This window comes from Egretta garzetta, unplaced genomic scaffold (assembly GCF_000687185.1).
Source record: "Egretta garzetta isolate BGI_Z169 unplaced genomic scaffold, ASM68718v1 scaffold21, whole genome shotgun sequence".
NCBI lineage: Eukaryota > Metazoa > Chordata > Aves > Pelecaniformes > Ardeidae > Egretta > Egretta garzetta.
In genome coordinates this window covers 1,582,496-1,595,455 of record NW_009258668.1, presented here as the reverse complement: position 1 = coordinate 1,595,455, position 12,960 = coordinate 1,582,496, and the positions used below count along the sequence as shown (strand labels likewise).

The following is a 12,960-nucleotide window of genomic DNA, read 5'->3' as shown; positions in this document are numbered from 1 at the left end:
AAAAAGCCTCTTCTCTTTCACATGCATTAAAAGCAATGTGTGGTTACATAGTTACGTTGTAGTGTACTTTCATATAATGACTTGGTATTTAGTTTTGGTCTGTTTCTTTCTTGTGGGTTTCGTATTTGCAAACTGAAGCACCTAGACAATAACACTGGTATTTAAGTGTTTTTCTTCTACAGAAAAATACAGAAAATTTTCTATATTTTCTAGGGTTCTGCACATGATCTTTAGATCTGTTACAACATGCATTCACAGTAGTAAGCATTGAAAGGGCACTGGTATAATGTTGTGTGTATTAAATTTGAAAATGTAATGTTTTGTAGTTGATAAGCTGCAGTTTGAGCCCCCTCTACGGAAAGAAACAGAAGCTCGGGATGAAATGGTAAAGACAAGTTTGTTTTTTCCTTCATTTATTAAAATCATAGTGTCTTCATTGTTTTGTGGTTCAACTCTGAGTAATAAGTGTCTGGACTATAAAGTCATGGGAAGACCACTCTTAGTCCCCAGACAATTGGTACATTTTTAAGAAAAATTAATTGCCCTCCATGCTTTGTGTGGAGAGTCATGCTCAGATGAGAAAAACTGCATGTGCCTATTAATTTGATAATGTGAGGAGGCCGTTCTGCATTTGAGTCCCTGATCTTGCCGTCGTCAGGGTTTATTTGCTGCTTGTTTCTTGGAAGGCCGCCAGCTCGCATGCAGCCGGTTTTGCCCCCTGTGAGCTGCTGCTGTTTGTTCCAGCCCTCGGCAGTTTACTGCAGATCAGCTAATTAACGTTCTTTGGGATTAGTGTGTGCCTGTGTACACAACGGCTCCATTTTTTAATAAGTGTTGTGAATAGCAACAGCTGCCGTTAATTTTGATTCGGAGACATCAGTGCTCAGCACTCCAGAAAAATCCCATTCCTGTTTTTTATAGCTGTACTCCCGTTCACCAGGTAGGTACAAGTTCATCTTTTTTGGAATGTGACTGATTAGATCTATACGTGTTGTCACTGATGAGGTCCCCTCAGTGCCATGTCTGGTGACAGGAATGCTCCCAGCCTCTGCTGATGGCACCTCATATCAGTTTGGAGGTGGCTACAGTATGTTCTCTTGATGGAAGAGAGTATTGGAAGTGGAAAATACGACTTTTCACCATAAATTTTTGCTTTTGTGTTACTTGTTGCCACTTGATACTGGCATTATATCATTTTGAGGTGCTGCTTTTATGTCTAAGAAGAAGAAGATAGCTTTTCAATAGTTGCTTTATCATTAGATTGTAAAACTTTATTTCACTTTGGAATTTTATTTTACTGCTTATGGGTCATTCTGTGGGGCTTGGGAATCTCCCAGGCCTTTTGCTTAGGGACGTGGTTTAGTGGTGGGATGGCAGGGTTAGGGTAACGGTTGGGCTTGATGATCTTAAAGGTCTTTTCCAACCTAAACGATTCTGTGATTCTGTGGATAAGGTACTTCAGTTTGAAAATTTCTGCATCTTCAGGTTGTGGCAGCTGGCACTGACTTTGCTTCGCACTGGAATCCTTTTGTTGACGGTGGAAGCAGCAAGTAAGTACAGAGTTTAAAACCATCTTTTATTTCTGTGACTTAACATGAGAATACACTCTGAAAGAAAAATTGAGCTGTGGTGGAAAATCAAACCGTAAACCCTAATCCACTTTAATATTCATAAAGTTAAAGGTGATTGTACCCAGTATGCAGTCCTCCTTCTGCAGTTGGTTGGTCGTTCTCTTGGGGAATGGGTTTTAACATCTTTTAACCACAAAGAGCAGTTTGTTTTAAATTTGCTGTAGCTCCCTAGTTGTAGATGTAAATGTATGGCCAGCACACTGAAATGACACGGCCAAAGTCAATTTTGTGAAGCAAAGCTGGTAACCTTGCAAGAGCTGAGTTCGGGATCCTGCACTGGCTTTGCACTTCTCTTCTGAGCCGCGGCTGTGGTTGTGACATCCTGCGGCGTGTTCACAGCCCTGAAGTCAGGTCCTTGCAAGAAAGGGAAGGAGAAACCAGTGCTGAAGATTTAGCTTTACCAAGTTCAGTGTGATGGCGCGACTGCTTCTGCTGTGGGCGTCTGATCAGTGTAATCTATAATACAGTCATGTAGTGGTTTGGGGTGAAATGTTTTAGGTAAAGATATGCTATAACTGATTTCCCCTGGGATAAAACAGGCCTGAGGTAAGGGAGCACAACTCTGTCCAAGTTAGGACTGACTTTACTAGGTATGTGCCTTCCTTTTGCTGCAAAATACTGGATTCTGCCTTTAAAGGCAGTCTTTGAATTTGCAGTGAAGAATATGGAAGTTCAGTAATACGGACTAATGCACGTACGTAGGGGAAGATGGTATTTTGGTTGAAATAATTGCTCAGCTAAAAGAGCCCGTTTCCCATCTTGATTTGGAACTGAGTAGCAGACAGTGTATTTCTTTGGCTATTTCACAGATCAAGTCTTGCGTAAGCTGTCAGCTGACATTACAGCCCCCTGGAAAGCTGGCCGTGTCATGGAGATTGCCAGTGTTTGGGTCTTTTTAAGTTCAACCTATTTTTCTGTTCTCACTCTCCTTGTAGTAAAAAATTTGGGGTGGCTCTCTAGGCCTTGCCTTTCCCTGTCCAGTAATGACAGCGACTGCTTTCCCTCCTCTCTCGGTTTGTTTGCGTGACCCTGATGAGCTGCAGACTGAAAGCCTTTCTCATGAGTTCTGGTTTTAATGCAGACAGCTGGAATCCATGAGGTCGAGGAGCAGGGAAGGAGGGAAACTCCTCCCGGCAAAGTGACTTAGTGATTTGATTCTGGTTCTGCAGTGTTATTAGGATTGTCTCTACCAAGCTGCATTAAAAGCAGAATGAATGTCGCTGTAGTAAACGTTGCTAGGGCTATAAATCGGTAAATAGATACAGATTTAGTATTGAAAGGAGGACAGGCATAAAGTTCCTGGATGGTGAATCCATGCTGCTTACTTGGAAACCACTTCCAGTTTAAAAAGATAAACAGGAAACGCATAGCTGCTCTGTCCCAGCAATTCTGAGTAACACCAGGGATGAACAGAGAGGATGTGTGCTTGGGGGGTCCTTGCTTTTCGTGCCTTTTGGCTTTTATCGGAGTGAACGGTGATTGATGTCTTTGGCTCAGGAATTACTTGACTGGAAAGGGGAATACCAGAATGTGTACCTGATGATCGAACTTATTTCTTGTTTTCTCTCACCCTTATTGTAGCATTTTAAAATTACTTTTTTTTAAAATTTTCTGTATTATGGAAGTATTTTTTGTTGATGGACTTTAAAAAATTTTTAATAGTTCCTGTCAGCAACTGTCTGCTGCTTTCCCTTCAGAAGTAACTCATCAGGGAAATTTTTACATTGATCCAAATTTGGCTGGGTTAGTTTTTGCATAATGCACTTTTGTTTTCCTGTGGGTTACCCCCGTGGTCATTCCTCAGTGGGTAACATGGGGTGTTGGGGATGTGTGAGTTGGTGGGGTATGGGGGTGTCTGCTCTGCAGGTGGAGACTTGGACTGCACGGGGCTGCTGCAGCCTGTCCCTGGTTGAGCACCGCTTCCGAACTGCCTCTGCCACCTCACGACTGCTAAATGCAGCAGCCTAGACTTCACAGCATCACAGCAGCATACTAAGGAATGCTTTTTCTTGGGTTTAGATTTCTGGTTTAGATTTTTTTAGGTTTAATGTAGTTTAATTTTATTTTTTTTTTTGAAGACGCAGCTTGAAAATTGCCCTTTTGAAAAATGTTACCAGTTTTTGTGGTTGTTTCAGGATTATATTTTCAGTGCTGCTTTCATCTTCTAGTCACAATTTCTTTTTTGAGCCTGGCGTAGCTTCGAAACAAAAATTCCCACTGTAATGGGAAACAGTCTGTGTCCTTAACGTGTAACACTGAAGGAGGAAACTTCACTTTGTAAAGGCTTTTCCCCACTTGTCCCCCAGTAACTTCCTCTGTTCTCTCTTCCCCCTCCCCCCCCCCCCCCCCCCTTCTTTTATATTGCACTGTTATTAGGCATTTTGACAATATTTACAATAGCAGGTAGGGAAATGAAAGATGAGTTGATGGTATCTGGTATGGAAGAGAGCTTCAGTGATTTGGGGGGTGAGGGGAAGGAAAGGAAAGCGCTGCACTAAATGGAAAAGGGCTTAATGCAGTGAATAAGAGAGAAACTGTTTTGAAAAGGGCTGGGAGATGCTTGTTATGAAACTAAATGATGTCACTGATCGGTTTAGTTGCACGTGTTGACCTTAGGGCAGAGCTCTTAATTTTATAAACATTTTACCTAGGGGACTGCTTACAAAATTTGGCGATGGGAGTGAAGATGTGGAAGAGTGAGTGGACCTCCTTCACGTACACTTGTGTTTACTCCGTGCGGCTCTCGCTAAAGCAGGCAGCGTTCTGGCAAAACCTCTTTCCTTAAAATGCTGCGGGCAGCTTTGCCGCTCATAAATAAGTGAGGGCTGGTTGCACTCAAAGGTCTAACGCACGCTTGACTGTTCATCTGATCGTCAGGAGAATGTCTGCAAAGCAATGCTTTCTTCCCTTGCTCTCCTTCCTGAGGTTATCTTAGAGTGCGTATGGAAGTGCCTAATACTTTAAAGCAGATTTTTTGTTGATTAATCCATCGATCACAAACCAGGCCCGGTAGTGACAGGATGTGCAGATACTCCTGCAGAGCTCCGGTGGGGTATGTCCAGCTCCTCTGGTGCCCAAACATTTGTCTGATCCAGAGCAGAAGCTGCAAACTGCACCAAACTAGTCCCTGAATGTGTATTTATTTGCTAATTTCAAATACCTTTCACCACAGAATGCTCTATAACATTGGCATTTATGAAAGAACATGAGTTTATCAAAACCCAACACTTCTAACAAGATTAACGTGCTTTTTTGCCCACTCGTGGACTTCTAGTTTAACCCTGTTCGTGCAAAGCTGCGACCTGTCTTTTCTATGCATCGAGCTCGTCTTATTTACAGTCTGTGTTCTCAAGTGATCCTGTTGTTGGTTTAACTAAGACAACTACTGCACCTTTTCATTGTAGGTCAACACTAAAGCGAGCAGGGCCACCTCCGCTACCTCCTAAGGTAAGAGATGGTGGGTTTTAAGCGTTGTAGGCAGCAAACCCCACTTGTGCAGCCTCTGTGGCACTTCCGCCTGATGCTCTCAGTAGGTTATAAATTCTGTTAAATACCATTTGCTAACAGACTTGGTGCAGCTTCATATTTTATGCTGACTTGCAGTCTGTATGGTCTCAGCCTCTGGGGGCTCTTGGCCTTGTACTCTGCCCTAGACAAAGTGACTTGTAGGTATTTTCCCTCTAAAGGGAGTGTGCTGCGTGGGATGTCCTCTTGTTCGGCATTCTGCTTGCTGCTGTGATTTTCCATCACAGAAGGAATACCTCTTGGATTATCCTGCTGTCAAAAGGCTTTTTTCAAAGGCTGATACTTTTTTTTTTTTTTAATGCAGAAGCAGTCTGACTTGAATTTAACTTGCCTGAAGTTTATGCTTCCAGGTGCCATTTCCCGTGTAACCTTCACCTCTTCGGTTTGTTGCAGCCGAGAATAAACAGTTATCCTGAGGAAAACCTTCCAGATGATGAGAAATGTCAGACAATAAAACATTTCCCAGACTCGCAGAACAGAGCCCCACCAGCTCACAGAAGACAAAGTATCCCTGTTTGTGGGCCTCAGGCTGATTCTTCCCCCATTGGTATGACCAGCAGCATCAGTAGCCCTGGATTGCTCACAGCTAGATACAGCGACTTAGGTAAATGCATTACATTTCCTAAAGGTGACTTGCATCCTCTAAGAGGAAATCAGTTCTAGAGTCAGCTATTTTCAGTAGATAGGGTTGTCCAGCATTGGAAGGGGCTGCCCAGGGAAGGGGCCGAGTCCCCATCCCTGGGGGGATTTAAAAGCCGGGCAGACGAGGTGCTTAGGGCCAGGGTTTGGGGGTGGGATGGCAGGGTTAGGGGAATGGTTGGGCTTGGGGACCTTAAAGGGCTTTTCCAATCTAAATGATTCTATGATTAGAGCCATGGTCCATGGTGAAAATGTTCTTCCCAAAACAAGGACACTCAGCCGTTCAATACCATTCCTGTGTTGCCTGCAGGAATAGCATAAAAAACAACGAATGTGCAGGGAGGATCATCTGCAAGGACCTTGCCACAGCTTTATTCTCGGTTGTGTTTGGCCCAGGGATTGTTTGGATAATGGAAAGCCTTTATTACTGTGTAGCTTCACATGCAGAAGCGTGGCCAGCTGTCCTTGGAAGGGTTCAGCTACCTGGGATGTGTGTATGGAAGTTTCCGAGCTCACTTCTCCACTCCTGCTAGACACAGAGGAGAAGAAAGACTAGGGCAACAAAATATTTTCTATTTCACTGTGTCAAGTGAGCTACAAAATGTGTCTGGGCTTCTTTTCAGGAAATGGGGATGGCATGCTGAAACTCATTGAAGAAAATGCAGAAGGGTCTGGACAAATCCCTCAACTGCCACGTAAAAAAGAGAAGAGAGATTTTCCTGTAAGTATTGTGACTGTCGGTCTGATTCCACTGTCATGTTAGCTAGCTACTTTTATATCAGCGTGTGGGAGGTATTTTATAATCTTTCTTTCTTCCCACAGAAGCCAGCAATCAATGGTTTACCACCAACACCGAAGGTGCTGGTAAGAAATCTCTTTTGCAGTGGGAGTTTTTGGAAGCCTGTTGTCATGGCATCTCTCTAGTGTCAGAAGGTTTATGCTAGAATAAGCCACCAGCTCCTCTGGGGTGATTTCCTGCATCTCATAGCCAGTTACTTTTCGTGTACTGAATCCACCATATTTGTTTCCTTTTCTTAAAAACTTCCTTTCACCATTCAGTCTGGATGTGAAGGGTTGGAGACTTCACTAGAGCTCTTGTGGGTTGTGATCTCCAGTGGCAGTCTCTGCTTAGTAGAGAAAGGGGGAGAGGTGGCAGTGATGTGAGAGGGTGTTATTACCTCAACATTTCTGCTCGTTTTCCCTTCATGTGCCATTTATATAAGCACTCAATATTGTTCTTACCCAGTAGGTACTTCAAATTGCTCATGTCATTCTGATCCTTCTTTGCATTTCTTAATGTATATGAAGTCTATGAAAAGGTTTGGAAGGCCGCATTGTAGCTTTTGGGGAAGATAAAAATGTTTTGCATCAAAGCATATCAGAGTAAGTTTGTGTCTGGAAAAAAGAGAGCAGCGGCATGTACAGGTGTGTCCTCTTTATACCGTGAACTTGTTTCAGGTTTCAGTTTTGGTGTCTTGCAGATGGGAGCGTGTTTTTCCAAAGTCTTTGATGGTTGTCCTTTGAAGATTAATTGTGCAACATCGTGGATACATCCAGATACTAAAGGTAAAGTTCTTTGAGGTTTGTATTTTAAACCTGCCTGTTGCCAAAGTGGTTAATGAGCTTGTGAAGTAATCAATTTCTCTTAAACTTTTAGATCAGTACATTATCTTTGGCACGGAAGAAGGTATCTATACTTTGAATTTGAATGAACTTCACGAAGCGACAATGGAACAGGTGATTTTTGGTGTATTGAACGCACAGAATAGATTTGGGGGTATCATGAAGCAAGAAAGTTTGATATTGGAGGGAGTAGATGGGGTGCTGTGCTTTGTGGCATAAACTGATTCACATCAAAGCAAGCAATGGAAGTGCTAAAATTAATAGTTCCCCTACCTACCTGAACTTTTTGTTGCTGCTTACGTAACACTGCTTTCAGAGGAGGTCTCTACTAAAACATCTTTGGAGACGACAGATTACCTGCCCTTTCTCTCTCCATTTTATCTCCACTAGATGGCATATTGCTTCTCCACGGGATGCTACCAAAGCCCTCAACCATTTAATTTAGCTGGCATTGTTATCACCAATAAATATGCATTTGCTTCTGTTTTCTTGGGCTCTCTAACCTCTTCCAAAGCCACTTCATGCAATCATGGTATTCTTACATTTGCTTTTTTAGAATCAGGAGTAGCAGGGTATTCTTGGAAGGGAAGCATTGGCGGATGCTGATACTGAGATTTATACCTGTAGGTTTCTAAAGCAATTCACAAAGGCACTTCAGGCCTCTAAAGAGCATTAAATTCAGTCAAGAGGTGGCACAGGTCCGAAAGCAGAGGTGGCAGGGTGGGAGTATCTGTCAGTAATAGTGAGAGAACGATGATTTCACGGAAAGGGCACTGCACAGGTATCTGTGCTTAAGAGGAGAAAGTCTCTGTTTCTGGGAGCATCATGCCAGGGGCCAAAACTCGAGAGGGACAAAAGAAAAGGAGAAGCGGTTCGGCAAGGTCACGTCGGGGGGTGCGTTGGTACGGACAAAAGCAAGAGAAGATCATGAAGGGCTTGATGGTGAGAATTGGGAATGTGAATTCAATACAATTAGAAGATCCTTTCAAGTTAAGAGAGCCAAGGGTCCACCTGAATGCAATAGGATAGAGTTGACTATGAAGTTGCTTATCTTTTTGTAGCCTCAGTAGACAAGGGGAACAACTACTTACTTTTATAATAAATTTCTAAAAATTGTGGTGGCAGCTGGAGACCCCCTGGCCTTCTTACCTCAGTTTTCTCCTTACTCTGTTAGTCAAAGCAATCTCATTCCTTGTACGTTTTCCCAAATTATTTCATGTAACAGTCTTCTCTGGACTCCTCCACATGCTTTTTTTATCCTGTTGAAAGGTTAGATATGCCAGTGGTAGGTAGATACAACTTCCTAGCATCTATTTATGACGTTCAATGCATCCCCAAATGAAAGTTTCCTTTTCTGTGAGAGCACCCTCCGTTTGGAGAGGTCAAGTGTGATCCACTGTAAACCCCAGAGGCTTTACAGCTGTGCTTCTGCCGTGCCATTTCTTTCCTTATTTGCATTTATTCATTTCATGATTTTTCCCCACCACATTTTTAACTGTTTCTCCAAGTTCTAATTCTGATCGCATCTTCCAAAACGCTTGCTGTCTCTCCAAGGTTAGTATCTCCCAATTTCATAAGTATAGTTTTATTCCCTTGTTAGTTTTTCAGTGCAAATGCTGAATAGAACCAGACCCAGAGAAGACACTGTGTAGCTACAAGCTGTTTTTTCCTTCTATTAAATAGCAAATTGCTGATAAATACTCTGGGTTTATGTCCAACCAGTTGTATGTTTTCTTTCTGCAATTTCTTCTGCCCCGCATTTTCTTATTTTGCACATGGAAACGGCAAGGTCCTTCACATATGTTTCACATCTGCCTGTTTCTCTGCCCCCAGCAGGGCAGTTATTCTGTTAAAGAAGGAAATTCAGATGTTCAAATACAGCCTGTTCTGCTCAAGTCTGTGCTAGCTACTCTTGTTATCCCTTGGTAATTAAAAAGTATGTGGCTTGTTCCTGTGCTACTCTGGATATTCAGCCAGTCAGACTATTTTGCAATTCCCGCTGCCCTTTTTTATTTGGCATAGGTACCGTGTTTGTCCTTCTTGAGGTCCTTGTTCATCCTCCATCAGTTCTTGAAGATAATCGTTACTGAGACCTTGGGACTTGAGCCAGTAGTGTAAAGTAAACTTTATTGGGACCTGCTGACATGAGTCTATCTGGTTGGAATAGTGTGTAATGTGTTCTTTTTCTGCTTCTAGCACAAGTTTCTACCCCGGCGCTATTAACTGTGTTAATTGTGTAGTCTTTCTTTCTTGTCAAGCAGTGGGCCCAGCCTTTTGTTTTCCCAGTTACCACGCTTATCGACTTCTCTTACGTTGGTAATTTGGTTTGCATCTCAACCTTTCTTACGTTTCTTCCTTCAGGTTGACCTTGTGATTGCCTCTTTGCCCTTAGCGTGGTGTCCTTGTTTCAGTTTTCTGTATTACATATTTGTGATACTTAAGGCATGGGGGGGAAATAAATATTTACCCATCTTGGGGTGGCTTGAAGAAGGCTTATAGGGAACAACTGTTCCCCTTCTCTTCCAGTGGGGCCATTAAATGAAGCTAGTGGAGCCAAATTAAAAACAGACAGGGGGTAACTGGCCCAGGACTTTTTGCTATGGGGAGTTGCAAATACTAGGAGTTACCTGAGAGAATGGGCAGATTTAGGGAGGATAAAGCCTTTGAAGCTCACTAAATGCATAAAGCCCATACCTGATTCAGCAGGTTTCTGAGCTGAAGAACTTGGTGTCTGGCAGAGTATTAGGTGCAGTATTATATACATTTTTTTTCCCTGTTTTCACCATTTTTAGGAGAAATTATGTCACTTTATGGTGACTGTTGGGAACAGATATTAGGCGAGGTGGGCATTTGCTTGAACCAGTACAACCATTCTTTTGTAGAGCCTTGATTCAAGCATCTTCTGCTGTGTTTTGCAACAGCTTCCATCGGCGGAGCAGCCTGCTGTTGTCTTTTTTTTAATAATCTCCTTTAGAAACAGCTTAATGCTTTCAGCTCCTTTTTTTCATTCGACTTTTTTTTTCTTGAGGGAGGATCTTACCTATGCATACTGTTGAATAAATTTAGTCTTGTCTGTTTTTTAAACAAAATCCTTGTCCTTATTCTCTTGTCCTTCTTTCTTCTCCTTTTTTTGACTCCTGAATGCTGTCATTTGCCATCACTTTTATCAAAATTCCCTTCAAGTTGTCAAGAGGTTCTTCTTACCTTTAAAATCTTCCCAAATCTAAACTAGCTGCCCCGCAAGTAACTTCTTCCCTCTGAAATGAAAATAAGTCCCAATGCTTTCTATGAGCTGTTTACAAAGCAGCATGCTAACACAAATAGCCAGGCAGGTAAATTGCATGAAATTCAGGATTTTGTGGTAATTCAAGTTGCTTAGAAAATACTAATGCCTTTTTCCCCCCAATTCTGACTTTTGTGGGGTTCAGTAGGTTTCTGTAATAATGTTATCTTTCCTTCTCTGGCTGTCATTCCTGAGCAAGCTATGTCTTTCTATATGTGGTATTCCAGTCCTGCCAGTTATCCCACTTTGGCACTGTCCTGCTAATGAAAAAATAAAGAAAAACTGAATTTTTAAAGTTTCAGAGGTAAAAGAGGGAAGGAATGAAAACTATTTCAGATAAAAGGGGTAAGTAAGGGTCCAGAGAGTGAATTAAAGGGGAAACTGTAGCTGCAGCTGGGACTTTCTCCGGTGTCGATCCCTGCAGGAATGGTGGCAGAGGTGGAGCAGGCAGAGAAAACCACAGTTGGAAATTCCTGGATATTGCTATTAATGGAAATATTTTCTTTTTTCAGTTGTTTCCCCGAAAGTGCACCTGGCTGTATGTTATCAATAACACCTTAATGTCCTTGTCAGGTATGTATAAATAGAGGGGAAAAATTAATAAATTTCTAAATAAAGAGAAACATTTAAAGACATATTTCAGTACAATGTATTTTGTTTGTACTGAAGTAAAAAACTGTGCACCGTTTCTTGTGTTTGTGTAGGAGGCTTTGCTTCAAGAGTGTCTTAATGTGAAAGAATTTCGGAGATAAAACTGGACGTTTACAAGAAGTAGAGCCAGTTGTCTGCAGTGTCCCACCATATTTTTTATTATTATTTGTTTGGTTTTAGTTAGTTTGGAAAAGCTTGGCGCTTGGTAATTGTCAAACAAGAGTTTCCTCTGCCAAGGCTGCAACTTGACTGAAAGTGCCTAGAGAATCTAAAGAGTCTTCTCCTCTTTGGTCCCTGAGCTAGGAGGGTCAGAATATGGATGGCTTTCATGTGTCAGAACAAAATTAGGAGAGGATTAACATAGGTGCATTAGCAAAATGTAGGTGCAGTGTTTGATCGTTCTCAGTGTAGTGTAGCCTGGCAGCAGCTTTGGTATGAACCGGATTCAGAAAATAAATCCACCCTAAACGAAAACCAGTCTCAATTTAAAGGAGAACGAGGTGGCTGTGAAATACTACTAATTCAGCAGATTGATGCTTGAAAAAAAATATGGTTTTCAGCAGTTGTCCCGAAATAGGACATTCTAGATAGGAAACAGAGGCACCTTGGCATGCAGACTGCTTGTAGGACTGCGCTTTTAAAGATCATAGAATCATAGAATGTTTAGGGTTGGAAGGGACCACTAGTGGTCATCTAGTCCAACCCCCCTGCAGTGAGCAGGGACACTGCTAACTAGATCAGGACACTGCTAACTAGATGCAGGATTTTGTGTAACGCCACTTTTATTGATTTATAGATAGAGATGATGTCCTAATATAATTAATTGTTGGTGTATAATTACAGCCTTCTAAAAATGTGTACATGAAACTAACTTTCAGAGCTGCTTTAGCATTGCTGAAAGGAACTTTGAGTTGAATGCCATGTCTTCTCTACATGCATTATTATTGTTGTCTTCTTTTATTTTTCTTCATAACCGGACTTGAAATACTTGACACATGTGCTCCGTTTCTCTAGAAGGTAATTTTCTATACATACATTTTTCTAAACTGCAGTTCTCTGCTGGAGGCATGGGTGCGATACCAATTGCGCTTTTCTCTCTTACAGGGAAAACATTCCAGCTCTACTCCCATAATTTAATAGCTTTGTTTGAACAAGCCAAAAAAACAGGATTAGCTGCTCATATCCAAACCCATAGGTTTCCTGACAAAATATTACCAAGGTACAAATCTTTCACTTACAGACAATTATTAATGAGTGAAAATTCCCATAAATACTGTTTGTGCTGTTGAATTGGTCACATGAAGGGCTTTCGGCATCTCTTGTTGATGAGGTTTTTTTCATAATTCTTATTCCAGGAAGTTTGCCTTAACGACAAAGATCCCTGATACAAAAGGATGCCACAAATGCTGTATAGGTGAGTAGGCATGCAGTTCTGCAATTTTTTTTCCTGGCCTTTGTCATTGAGCATGGCATGTCTTAAATTTATTTCTTTTTAATAAACTTCTAGTGAGTTCATTGTTCAGGAAACAGTATGACTACATTACTTCTTAATGCTGTGCCTAACTGGTGCGTAGCTTTCCTTTTGATTAATGTGGGGGTCTTTATGCT

The 12,960-nt window shown here is 41.8% G+C and overlaps 1 protein-coding gene across 2 annotated transcripts in view; it reads left to right on the top strand.

Annotated features, from left to right (window-relative positions):
* Positions 1–12,960, top strand: part of MAP4K5 (mitogen-activated protein kinase kinase kinase kinase 5) — a 50,925-nt gene that overhangs the window by 25,667 nt on the left and 12,298 nt on the right. Inside the window, exons 13-25 of one of the 2 annotated variants that reach the window (XM_035888413.1) lie at positions 327–385; positions 1,486–1,550; positions 4,283–4,327; positions 5,036–5,078; positions 5,550–5,760; positions 6,419–6,516; positions 6,618–6,659; positions 7,277–7,361; positions 7,453–7,532; positions 11,214–11,274; positions 12,367–12,369; positions 12,457–12,571; positions 12,708–12,766. In XM_035888413.1, coding sequence (XP_035744306.1) covers positions 327–385; positions 1,486–1,550; positions 4,283–4,327; positions 5,036–5,078; positions 5,550–5,760; positions 6,419–6,516; positions 6,618–6,659; positions 7,277–7,361; positions 7,453–7,532; positions 11,214–11,274; positions 12,367–12,369; positions 12,457–12,571; positions 12,708–12,766 — 966 coding nt within the window. The remainder of the gene's footprint in view (positions 1–326; positions 386–1,485; positions 1,551–4,282; positions 4,328–5,035; positions 5,079–5,549; positions 5,761–6,418; positions 6,517–6,617; positions 6,660–7,276; positions 7,362–7,452; positions 7,533–11,213; positions 11,275–12,366; positions 12,370–12,456; positions 12,572–12,707; positions 12,767–12,960) is intronic. The other variant, XM_035888414.1, reaches the window with a different exon arrangement.